General features: G+C 40.8%; 1 protein-coding gene across 1 annotated transcript in view; it reads right to left on the reverse strand.

Annotated features, from left to right (window-relative positions):
* ESYT2 (extended synaptotagmin 2) overlaps nucleotides 1-13,529 on the reverse strand; it is an 813,806-nt gene that overhangs the window by 267,356 nt on the left and 532,921 nt on the right. Inside the window, exon 11 of the mRNA XM_044063428.1 lies at nucleotides 11,539-11,625. Coding sequence (XP_043919363.1) covers nucleotides 11,539-11,625 — 87 coding nt within the window. The remainder of the gene's footprint in view (nucleotides 1-11,538; nucleotides 11,626-13,529) is intronic.

A 13,529-nucleotide genomic window follows, 5' to 3' on the forward strand; every position in this document is an offset into this window, starting at 1 on the left:
TGTAACATTTGTTAATGTCTGTTATGTACTTCACAGATAAAGATTATAGTTGTCTACTGATGTACTATGTTCTTCTTCTGTAAATATGTTGTAAGTAATTGCTATGTAAATTGTTAATCGCTATGTCAAATGTAACTACTGTCTGTTTATTTTAACTGTGGAGCTTTTCTCCCCGGGCCTCCGCTGAAAATGGACCTACGTCCAGTAGGACACTCCCGGTCAACAAATATAAATAAATAAATAAATAAACAAGATTTGTAGAATTGCAGTTACTATATGAATATAAAATAAACTCCTTACCACTCAAAGGATGCCAGATGTGTTTGTCAGTATATATATATATATATATATATATATATATATATATATATATATATATATATACATATATATATATACATATATATATATATATATATATATATATATATATATATACATATATATATATATATACACATATACATATATATATATATATATACATATATATATATATATATATATATGTATATATATATATATATATATATATATATATACATATACATATATATATATATATATATATATATATATATATATATATATATATATATATATATATATATATATATATATATATATATATACATATATATATATATATATATACATATATATATATATATATATATATATATATACATACATATATATATATATACACACATATACATATATATATATATATATATATATATATATACACACATATGCATATACATATATATATATATATATATATATATATATACGTACAATGAACACAATTGCTGCTTTTAAAAGTCGCATTCTTGTTACATATAAATGAAGGAAAAGTAAGCGGTTGTTCCTTGCAAAGTTTGTTCTAAAGATTGGCACTTCTTCTATGACTAAAACTTGGTGTTTGATCTAGGATATTGCAAAGCTGTGGAATAAGGGTTAAAAATCTGTGTCTTATTTATTTAAAATATCATTTTTAATGGTATTGACATGATTGATCTTGTACCCTCTGTTGGCAAAATCACTGACCATGGTATGCAGGCATGTGTGTAAGCATGGTGTCATGATCCACGTTCAGTTTTTCTACCCTTATTATCTGATTTCTCACTATGTCATTTTAAACGTTGTTTTTATACAGAAGTTTTTTATACAGATGTTTTATTAAATGCTGCTTGTGGTTCTGGTTTCTCCATTTTTTATTTTATTTTTGTCTTTCAACTTGGAAGACACCAGACTTGTCACAGCACTGATACTTGTGTTTCTGACAGTGTCATATAAAGAGTAGACAAGTGAGGATGGATAAGAGACTCCTTGTCTTGTGTAAGAAGATCCACCCAGTGAAGTAACTTGTGGTGAGTGTTCCTAGCCAAGTGAAAAAGAAGGGGTAACCAATGTTGTCTGGTCCAGAGGGGAGTCATCAGCAAGATTTTGGGAGAGTCCTGCCTGATCTTGTGCAGAACTCTTTGTGGTAACAAAGAAAGTGCAGAGAGGAGGCATACAGAAACATGCCCCTCCAAGGAAAAGAGAAGACATCCACTTTCCAAGCCAGAGGACTTGGGACTCTGGAACAGAATAGAGGAAGCTGTCTGTTCAGAGGGGAGGCAAAAACATCTACCTAAGGAATAGCCTGCTGATGGACAATGTCAAGGAACACACATCTGTGATGCACACATTCTTAAGCTTGTGTGCTGGACTTGCTCAAAGAGTCTCTTGCTAGTCTGTGCCCAGAGGGAATGTAAACTGACTGAAGAGTCAACTTGATACTGGAAAGCAAGATGCCAGACCTGAAGAGCTAGTCACAAAGAAGATAGGACCTTGTGCCCCCATGCTGGATGACATACTACATCACTGTGGTATTGTCTGGGAAAACTTTGAGGGGCCCAGGATGAAAGAGAATGAAAAGCTTGCAGAACTTTAGGCAGAACCCTCGTCTTCTTCATGTTGATGTGGTCTAACCTCTGATGAAGATGCCAGAGACCCTGAACCTTTAGGGGGCACAGGAATCACCCAATCCTCTGTTTGAGGTGTCTACAAAAAGCTTCTGAGTGAGAACTGAAGCCTGAAGTCCTGGTTGAGATAAAGTTGATGAATCTAACACAGAAGCTTGATCTTGAGACAGAAAAGAAAAGGTACTGGGAACTCCAGGGGGTGGCAACCCTGACATGAGGTACCAATGAAGTTTCCTCATATGGAGCCTAGCAAGAGGGAGCATGGGAATGGTGGAAACTATGAGCCAGAGAACCCTGGCTTGAGACATGCCAGAGGAAGGAGTGATTGAAAAGAGGCAATTTGAGACAAAGCCTTGGGAGCAGGTAGTGATACAAACATGGGAACTGTCTGAAGTCTGCAGCCAAGGAAAATATGATCTTGGGAAAGCATCAGTACTGATTTCTGGAAGTTTATGGTGCATTTCAGACTCTGTAACAGGGAAGAAGTAAACTTGAGATCCTCAAGCAGAGTGCTGGGTGAAGGAACTTGAATAAACAGATTGTCTAGATAAAGAAAAAAAATCTGAATTCTTTGAATACTGCAAAAAGCAATGACAGAAGTGAAGCATTTGTTGAATACCATTATGGCAGTAGAGAGGACAAAGGGTACAGCAGAGAACTGAAAATGCAAGTAACAGACAGAGAAACTTAAAAATTTCCTGATCAGGGGAGGGTTGGGGATGCAAAAGTAGACATTCTCAACATCCAGAGTTGACAGAAAGACCTGGAGGAGAAGAGGAGGAAATAATGTCTGTAGAGATACCATCTGAAAGGAAGGAATCGTGAGAAAGTGTTCAGCAGGGAAAGATCCAGAATTGGTCTCCATGTGCTCTCTTTTCATGGGACCAAAAACATCATGAAATAAAAAATCCTTCCCTAGCTGGGTATGGCTTGAATGGTGCCCCGAACCAAAAGAGAGTGAAGAACCTCTGACAAATGAGAAGGCCATTCCCAAGGAGGTTGAGGAATTCCTGAAAAGGGAGGAAGGACTTCTAAAGTATGAAATATCTCTGACGGATAATGGACAGAACCCAAGAATCTGAAGTGATTAGAAGCCAATTTGGGAGAGGGAAAGATGGCGGGACAAAGAAACCTAGTCAAGGGGAAGAGGAAGTAAAATGTCAAACAGAACCAGGATTGTCCTGGAAAGAAGGTTTCTGTGCAGCCGGAATCTGAGTAGACTTAGCAGGAGGCACACACCTAGAACCCATCTTGCCCTTGGGAGAAGGGCGAGATTACCTTTGAACAAAGGCAAACTTGGAGGGACAATTCCCTGAAATTTACGAACAGAAACAAAAATATGTTTCAGTTCCTGTAAGGCTTTGCCCTTGTCCTGAAGAGACCTGAAAGGGTGAGAATCAGCAGATCTAAAAAGGCTTTTATTATCCAAAGAAGCATCAAATGTCAGCAAGCAGAGCCTGAAGATGAATCCAAGAATAATGTCTCAACCAAACCAAAGGTAGCAGCCCTGGAAGAGGCATCAGCTGCATCACAGCTGCATCTGACTGAATGTTGGGCAACTTGAGAAGTACAGCTCAGCTGAGAAAGAGCTGAAGCCTTCCCCTCTGAGTCAGGAAGGTCAGAAACCACCTTGGAAACCTGAGAAAGAAGAGCCAAAACATACCAAGTCATATAAGTGTGATAGTTGAGGGCCCTAAAAAACAAAGTTGCAACGGTGTAAACTTTCTTGCCTAGGCTTTCCACTGCCCTACTTTCTTTATCAGAAGGTAACAGCTTGTTGGAAGCCAACAACTTAGATGGCTTGTCAGAGGAAACTGACACTATAGAAGGGGAAGCAGATGGGAATTTATAAAGAAACTTACATTCCTCAGGCACTTTACAGAACCTCTCCAGCTTCTTAGGTGCAGAAGTCCAAGCCTTAGGGGGCTACAGAAGCTGCTGAGAAAGTACATAGAAGGCCAGCAGGAACAGCAAATAGTTTGGAAGACTCCATTTGCAGGAGCTCATAATACCTTTGCTGAATATCAGAGACTTGAAACCAATCCCAGTAAAAGTAATCCATCAAACGGGCAATGGTATCCCCAAAGCAGAGTTCTTCCAAAGGGGAGTCTTGACTTATGTAGTCCTTCCTCCTCTGAACAACAGTCCAAGGGAGAAATTATACGGGAAGAATAAACCAAGGATTCTTCACCTCTGTCTAGATTCTTATCCAAGGAATCACATTCCTTAGACTTCTTGAATGCAGTAGAAGACCAGGCAGGACCAGGAACAGAGATCCCTTGATGTGGCTTAAAAACCATCAATGCATTAAATAAACCCTGAATGAAATCCTGGTATTCATGTTGTGGATCTTTCACAACAGAAGAAATATGCTTTTTCTGTTCTGAGTGACTCTATAATTATAGTAGGAATCTCCTCCCTTTCTAAGATCTGACAAATCTTTCCTGTACTTCAAATATAATCAGTTGAGGTTCCCCCTAAGCATCAGGCACAGACATCTGAAAAGCCTCCAAGGACATGCAAGAAACCAGATCCATGCTGGCCTCTGACAGGGTCACCACAGAGAAATTCAAAGCAATCACTGAACTGTCCTCCAGACTTTCACCAGGCTCAAGAGAGATGTCCAGGGAAGGCTGGACAGCAGCTGGACCAGACCTAACTTTTTTGCCTTCTTCCTGGTGGATGGCTGGCCAATGGCACAGGAGGATTCCACCACAGCACCCTGAATCAACAACTTAAAAGACTTTGTTTCTCCCAGTACATGGACTAGGAGGAGAAGGAATTGTGGAGGGTCTTGGGTACAAATGCTTGGCAGACAGAACACGTGTATAGTTGTGGGAAGCACACAAATAAAAAACACACTGGTCGTGATGGTCTTTATGGTAAGGGGGGGATGTGAGTTTGAAGGCATCCAGATGTTGACATTTTCTCTTTCTGGATGATATGAACAAAATAACAACAATAGAATAAAGAGAAGGATTCCCAAATGGGGCACAGATTGATAGCCAGCACAGTACAAGGGTGTTCAGACTGATGTTGAGCAATGGCATTCGGAATGTCAGCAAAGTAGTCCTCAGCATCTGCATCTGTACATCACCTTTTTTTCTCTACATTATGCGCAGGTAGCATACAGTGAGGTACACCGCCTATACGAGCTGAAGGCTTTGGTATACTGGATGGATGTTGGGCTATCCTTGGCAGAAGATCCCTTATGCGAAGCATACTGCAACAGTGATACAGAAGGACATTTACATATCTAAGATCTGTGAATAAACACCATCCAGGTAGCTATTAACACATAGCTTTGATAATGCATAACATTAAAACAGACTGCAGCCAGCCTGCTTAGACAGCAAGTGAATTTTCAGTCAGTGTGCCAGTAACTCAAATCCTCAAATTGACTTAGTTAAGTATACTGTCTGCAAATGTGGAGAAGGATAACTGCACACGTTTTCTCTTGGGGACAGCTTTAAGTAAGGGGGGATGTGAGTTTGAAGGCATCCAGATGTTGGTTTCAATATTCATACTGCCACCATCTATGGGGATGTCACTGTCTTATAATCATTCCTCTCAACTTTCCTTGATTTTTGCCTCATATTTTTCCCCATCTCTCATACAGTTTCTTATTTTCTGGTAAACTAAAGAGAAAGGCAATCAGTTATGCCACACATTAGAATATCATACTTCTTAATGTTCAGAAAATGCATGCTCAAGGAAAACTAGTTGTTCTATTAACTTTTTAAGTTAAAGTTAATATTTAAATTTTGTTCCTCATTATTTTTGACCTCATCCAGAACTGCCAAACAAAAAAATTGACAGGTATGTTTCTAATTTTACCTGATTTTGGCCTAGCACTCAAGTGTGGGGTCATTTATTGCACTGTTGTGAATATTTTGCTGCTTGTGTATCTCTGCTACCTTTAAACTACAACGAAAAAGAAAAAAAAAAATCTTGCTTTTTTCCCACTTTCTGAAAGTTAAGAAAGTGCAGTTACAGATTTGCTGTTCTGAACTGTTTGGAAGTTTCTAGAAGGCCAGTGCTTGCTTGGGCTAAAGAGAAGTCTCTGTGTTCACCAGTGGCAGTGGTTAACACTGAATAGCCTGCCTGTCCCTGGAGGAGTGGTTACTGCCTAGAAGCTGTAGTTTTATTGGCCATTTTGGGTCAATTCTAAACTCCTTGATCCCTCTCTCTTAAAACCCAGCTGCCTCGTGGTTTTGGCGTCTTTCCAGGCTTGCTAGTTGTCGCTGAAGCACCTACCAAGGGGAGAAAATGCTGAGAGAAGAAAAGGAGCCACTTTTGTGATTTTAAGTATTTTCTTCTGATTTTTGTTAAGTTTTACTGCTTTGCCGCTTACTTTTTGGCATTTTCCGGCTTGCTAAAGTTTATATCTGTAACAGTAACAGTACTTGGAACACATCTAGAGCCCGTTTACTGCATTTCCTGTGTTGCACTTAATTTAAAATCGTTTTTTTTCTCTAAAAACTGCATTTTACCTGATTTTGGCCTAGCACTCAAGTGTGGGGTCATTTATTGCACTGTTGTGAATATTTTGTTGCTTGTGTACCTCTGCTACCTTTAAACTACAACAAAAAAGAAAAAAAAAAAAATCTTTTTTCCCACTTTCTGAAAGTTAAGAAAGTTCAGTTACAGATTTGCTGTTCTGAACTTTTTGGAAGTTTCTAAAAGGCCAGTGCTTGCTTGGGCTAAAGGGAAGTCTCTGTGTTCACCAGTGGCTCTGGTTAACACTGAACAGCCTGCCTGTCCCTGGAGGAATGGTTACTGCCTAGAAGCTGTAGTTTTATTGGACATTTTGGGTGAATTCTAAACGCATTTATCCCTCTCTCTTAAAACCCTACAACTCTCTTTTTGAGCGGTTTTGCGCAGTGAGCAGCGTCGGGCAGCGCCGCCTAATTTAAACTATTCCAGGCTCCACAAAGTCTGTTCTTCACTTTTTCCCTTAGAACTGTTCAAACTCTCAAATTAATCACTCTATTCTCTTTCTAAAGCCCTGCACTTGCTCAGCTCTTATAAGGAAACACTAACTAAAGCACTACACCCTCCTTGACTTCTCATAATTATTAGGCTCCCGATTGGTCCTTCCTGATCTAGTGAAAAATCAGTTCCTTCCCTAATCTGATCAGTAAAAAAACAGTTCCCTATACTAATCTGGTATGTCCAAGGGTCAGTTTCAGGGTTACTCTCCAGTCCAGCTGGTGAATCTGGGAATTTTGAGGCAATGTTACAATTGCCTTATGTACACAGACAACCCTCTCCTCCTTCCAACAAACTCTAATACATGTGAGAGATGCAGTTACACAGCCATACTGGAGGCAGAGGTCTCTCAACCCAAGACTGGCACAGTCAGTCAGGAGGAAAAGGTAACCACCCGCACCACAAATCCAGTCTCACACAGACCTACTGCATCTGCATGCCCAACACATAAACTCATAAAAACATACTCGGAGGCTCTAAATAAAAAAAACTGCCTAAACAGCACAGACCTCCTAAGCAGATATCCAAGCAACAGCCACCCCTCAACAATACCCACGAATCACATATCTCACAAAATCAGTGTGCCTCACAGTCACAGCCCTTAAGGCCAAATAACACACCAAATACACTTGTTATAGGGGAATCTATTGTCCGGCACACTGACGTCCCGCTCACCAGACTGAATAAGGAGAAGGCCACTGTAAGCTGCCTGTCGGGTGCCAGGATCCGCCACATAATGCAAGCACTCAGGTCACTCCAAAACAAGTACAAGTATGACTCCGTCATTGTCCATGCTGGTGTGAATGACCTGAAACGTACCTCCCTGGACTACATGAAAAGAGACATAGAGGAGCTCTCTGATCATGTAGCCCAGGCTGGTATGACCCCGACCTTGAGTAGCATCTTGCCCTCACCAAGAATGATGCCACAGTATAAAGACAAAATGATCAGTTTCAACAATTGGTTAAAATATTGGTGTCATTCAAAGGGGATCCAGTGTCTGTCAGCCTTGGATGACATGCTCGACAAGCCACATTGCTTCGCTGTGGACGGCTTGCACCTGTCACCCTTAGGCTTTCGTATACTGGCCAAGGCTCTTGTCACCCCCATAGTGTCTTTTTTAGGCAAGGCTCAAAGGACAAACCCACCTCCATAGACAACCCAAGGATAAAAAAAACTAAAGGTAATGCTACTTAATGCCAGAAGTCTAAACCTCAAGATGCACGCACTCGAGGCTCTCCTCAATATGGAGAAAATCGATGTCTGTGCAGTAACAGAAACCTGGTTCAAGGCTCCTGAGAGCACCCCAGCACTACCAGGTTATAACTCATACCATGCAGTTCGGCCCCAAAATTCGGAGCGAAGCAGAAAAGGAGGGGGAGTATCTATATTCATCAAAGATACCTACACCTCCAGGTTAGTGGCACTGCACGAAGCATCGGAAACCATCCATGTGCAACTAACAGCAGGCAAAACTGCCTTTCAGTTTGTAGCCTGCTATAGAACACCCTCCCTATTACAGGAACCCCACTTTGCATTCCTGAGAACACTGGAGAATATGAATGTCTCTCCAAACACTATGTTATTGGGTGACTTCAACTACCCAAACATTGACTGGGAAAACTACTCAAGCCCAAACACCCTCGCCCAACAGTTCCTTGAATTTATAAACTCTAACGCGATGGAACAACTGGTCACAACTCCCACAAGAGGAAACAACATATTGGACCTGGTAATCACCAACATGGGGACTCTATGTTCCACACCAGAGGTAAACCCCTCATTGGTAAGATCAGACCATAAACAAATTTCCCTGGACATCCATATCCCGTTCCCCACCCCCAGCCAAGGAAATCACGGTAAAGAATTTCTCAAAAGCCAACTTTGCACTTCTCAAGACTGAGGTGGAATCCTTCAAAGTCCCCGGGCCAGAGGATAATACAGCCCAATCCGCAGAATCCTTTACAAATGCATTCTATGAGCACCTGCAGGAATGCATGGATCGTGCTATCCCAAATAAAACCAAGACTGTCTGGTGGACCCCGGCCATAAATAAGCTATACAACAGAAGGAGGAAGCTACTACATAACAGAGCAAAATCCCAAAAAGGGAAGGCATCTCTGATCAGTATTAGCAAGAAACTTCGATCCCTCATAAAATCATCAAAGGCCAGTTTCGAAAGAAAAATTGCCCTAGACACTAAAAATAATCACAAGGCCTTCTTTAGTTATGTCAGGAACATGGGTGGAAACACCCAGATATGCTCTGAATTGTTGCATAACGGTACAAAATATACTGAACCTAAAGACATAGCCAATATCCTGGCTGACAGATTCAGCACCATCCCCCCCCCCCAAAAGGAGCAAATGCCTATCCCAACTGAATGCAACCTCCCTGACATCACAGATGCACAGGTGAAAGCTGCCCTCTCCAAAGTAAAAAACACAGCATCTATGGGACCGGACGGTGTCTCAGGCTGCGTCTTACATGAGCTCCAAGAAGAACTGAACCCTCACATTAAGTCACTGTTCAAACTTAGCCTTACTACAGGATATGTACCCAAAGGAATGGCGTACAGCTATAGTGGTCCCACTCCACAAAGGTGGTGACACAACGGACCCCAGGAACTATCACCCCATAAGCCTGACAGTCTGGTCTGTAAAGCTATGGAGCGTATTATCATGGAATTCATAAACAAAGACATTGGGAGCCTCCAGACACTGGACCCTACCCAATTTGGCTTTGTTAAGAGCAGATCTTGCCTCTTAAACCTAGTTGATTTCTGTGAAACAGTTACCAAAGTCATAGATGAGGGCAAGGTAGTCCACACAGCCTACCTGGACCTCGCAAAAGCCTTCGACACAATACCCCACTCGGGCATCATAAATAAGCTTACCAGCTTAAATATCAACCCCTATATCCACAAGATGGATTCCAAACTGGCTCAGGGATAGAACCCACATGGTCAGAATCGCAGGTGCCATGTCCGAATCCAAACCAGTTACAAGTGGCGTCCCACAGGGCTCAGTTCTGGGACCTCTCTTGTTCGGTATATACTTCTCTGAGGTTCAGGCTAACACGGGGGGATTATGGATGAAAAAGACGGATGCTTGGTGCCAGAGCCATGGCCTCAAGCTAAATGCTAAAAAGTGCATAGTCATCCCCTTTGGGAAAAACAAGGTGCCCACAAATTACCACATAGGTGGTAATCCATTAAGTACAGAAGAAGTAATTAGAGACTTGGGGACCAACGTAGATAGTAATCTCTCCTTTGATAATCACGTTGCCAAAGTGGTTAGAAAGACCTCCTATATAGCCCACCTTATCACGAAAGGGTTCACATCTAGATCAAGAGAGGTCATTGTGCCCCTCTACTCGTCACTCATCAGGCCCATAACTGAATACAATGCCCCTTTTGGGATGTACCTTACCAGACACCTGCAGCAACTGGAGAGACCCCAAAAGTACCTCACCAAGAGGATCATGGGCTACAAATAGATGTCCTATGCAGCTCGATTAAAGAAACTCCAGCTCTACTCAGTTGCTTACCGCCTATTCAGAGGCAATCAATGCCTGACGTACAAAGCCATGTCAAACCCAGAATTAATGGACATGCTCCACCTCAAAAAATCCAAGTCCCTTAGAGCTACACGCTCCAGGGACTTAAACCTCAGCACAAAAATAAATAGGCCATGCTGGAGGGACAGATTCATTTCCCAAAGGCTCCCCTCACTCTGGAATAGAATCCCAATTCATGTTAGACATAGCCCCTTGCTGGCCCTCTTCAAGCGAAATCTGGACGCGTGGAAGGGAAATCGTAAATTCACCCCTGGGATCTCTTCTGTGTCCCTGCTAGACAGAGGCACAGTAAACTAATCTTAAAGGGTACCTTCTGTGACCTACCTTACAGAGGCACAGTAGGCTAATCTAATAGGGAAGCGGAAGCCAAACACACTCTGGCTAGGCTTATAAATGCCCTACGGAAGATAGCCTAGTATCTACCTATGAACCTATAATTGATGATGCAGTGTCAGAAAGCACCTATTTCTACAGGTGTTTGCTCCTTTACTTCTTCCAGTATCAGTTCTAAGTTATACTAACCATGACAGAAAGGCAAGTGGCACGGGCTAGGTGAGTGATGTCACAAAGGGCAAATAAAATAAAACTGACCATTTTCAAGCCTTCAACAAACACTAAGTGAAACAAAAGGGGCTGTGGATTCTTGGAAAAAGACCACATGTGGCCCAATAATAATCAGATAGGGCACTTAAAATGTTTGGTAGCTTAACAGAATTTCATTTGTGCGCATAAACTAAATGTTTCTATGTTTCAAGCCACGTTACTGCTGATAAAATTAACATAAACTAAGAAATAAAAGGAAAAAGAATTTAACATATCAGTATCCATTCAACTATATTTTCTTAACTACAGTCTGCAGGACAGTAGACCCCAAATCTGACTGTTCCATGACTTTAAGCCCAATAAGAAATGTAACAAGGATAAAAAATGTTTGAAGAGTGTCAATGACTTAGTAGTAAAGGACAGTATAACCATCACAAAGTGTACACTTTACCTCAACGTCAAGTTCCTGTCTCTTAGGATTGTGAATAAAGAAAGTGAAAGCCTCCTCCCAAACAGGTTCATTTGTCTTATAGCGTATCTGCAAAAACAAAACAAAATCAGTAAATCACAACAATCCTCTGATTAGCTGTGTGCTTTTCCAACTTCCAACTTTGCTTCCTTATGTGACAATAACATCACATTTTGCCTGCAAGGACACTGAAGAAAGGACATGATAACCTAACAGGGTCAGCAAAGAATCCACTTTTATTTAAGAAATAATTGCCTTATTTCCCACAATGTTACCACTGATAATATGCTGCATATTTACTTGCTTACACTTTAAAAATACACATCTATAACCTAGGTCCACATGACTAAGAAGCCATAGCAGTATACGACTCTAGGAAACATTGTATGATGCAGTGTGTGGGGGCTTCTTAAAGAATGGTCTGGCAGGTACAAAACTTCAACAACTAATGGAAACAAACAATTTATTGTTGAATAGATGACTAAGTGCTTAACAATATGCCTTACCAAATAAACATTACTGAACAGTATAAATAACATGCCGCTAACAGTTTTTTTCTCACAGAACACTTGAGCTTTCTTTGGCTCCATGAAGCCACAGCATTATCTTAATCCGGTCATCTCAGCAACTAAAGAAAAATACAACAGTAATTCACATGTAAAAATATAACTGAAGATATGGGGTTATTAAAAGAGCTAGCAATGTAGCCTAATAGGAAAGGCATGAGTGCCCAGATGGGGGAGAGCTCATGCTATCAAAGGCTGACCTGGAGGTTGTAATACCTACAGTAAAGACGACAGCTGCAGTGCACCTACATCAAAAGGGAGCCAGAACAAGAAGATAGTAGGACCTGCTTAAAAATGCAGAACACTTGACAGTGTACACACAAAGACAGAGGAGATTAAGGGCAGCAAGGTAACACATCTACTAGGGAGAAAGTATTCATGCATCAGTCTAGGGACACTAGAAATGACTGACACACAGGAAAAAGAACTATAAAGAAAAAAGGTTAGACTTACAGTTTTTCTGCTTGACAAAGTGAAATAAGAGTTTGAGGGATGTGAAATGGCAGAAGAATAAAAGTGGTTGTAACAGTGAAGTAAAATGAAAAATTATTTGCTTCATGGCTGCATTTGGTATGCAGAGTACAGGAAACTATGTAAGAGATGCAGAAGTCTAGTGTGCGGGGAAATATGACACAGAGGATTCTACATCTATTCATCAAATGAAAAACTGACTGCAGCACAAATGATCATGACACTGATTAAAAATGCAATCCACAGAATTGAAGGATATTTAATCAACAGCCTTCAAACATGCATGGACTGCAAACTGCTAAAAAAATATGAGTGCTCATGCACGCGCACACAAACACACGTATATATAAAACATGATGCTGCACACACTCACCTGAACACTTTTACAATCATACACAATGCACACTGCACACATTTAACAGAATACTTATTACCACAAAAATTGATTTTGAAGGGGAAGTAAGCTCCCTTAACACCACCCCATGTAGAGGCCTCCTAACATATACTTATTTGTATATATAGATGTGTTGCCATATATCGAACTATTGTGAAAGGCAACTGATCGAAAACAAGTCAATCTGCTGCCTATCGAAAATCAAACAAAAAAAGGAAAACATTGTTTTTGCAGGGGGGGGGGGGGGGTCACCCACACACCCATGACAATTATATACAATTATATGTATGTATGTATATCAACCCTGTGATCACTCTACTGCAGAGAAATGGCAAATTCCCCATTCCTCTACTGTACTGTGATCTTGCACAGAAACTTCAACCAGTTGTACAGGCTTTTTTCTACATGACACTTGTCGATAACCCACACACATATATATTTACTATCAAAATGTGGAATGGCACTTACATGAAACTGGGAAGGTGAAACGCATCTTTTCCAGTTTCCGTAATACCATTTGGAAAATGACTGAACTCACATTA

This window comes from Protopterus annectens, chromosome 2.part1 (genome assembly GCF_019279795.1).
Source record: "Protopterus annectens isolate FY-2018-M chromosome 2.part1, PAN1.0, whole genome shotgun sequence".
NCBI lineage: Eukaryota > Metazoa > Chordata > Ceratodontiformes > Protopteridae > Protopterus > Protopterus annectens.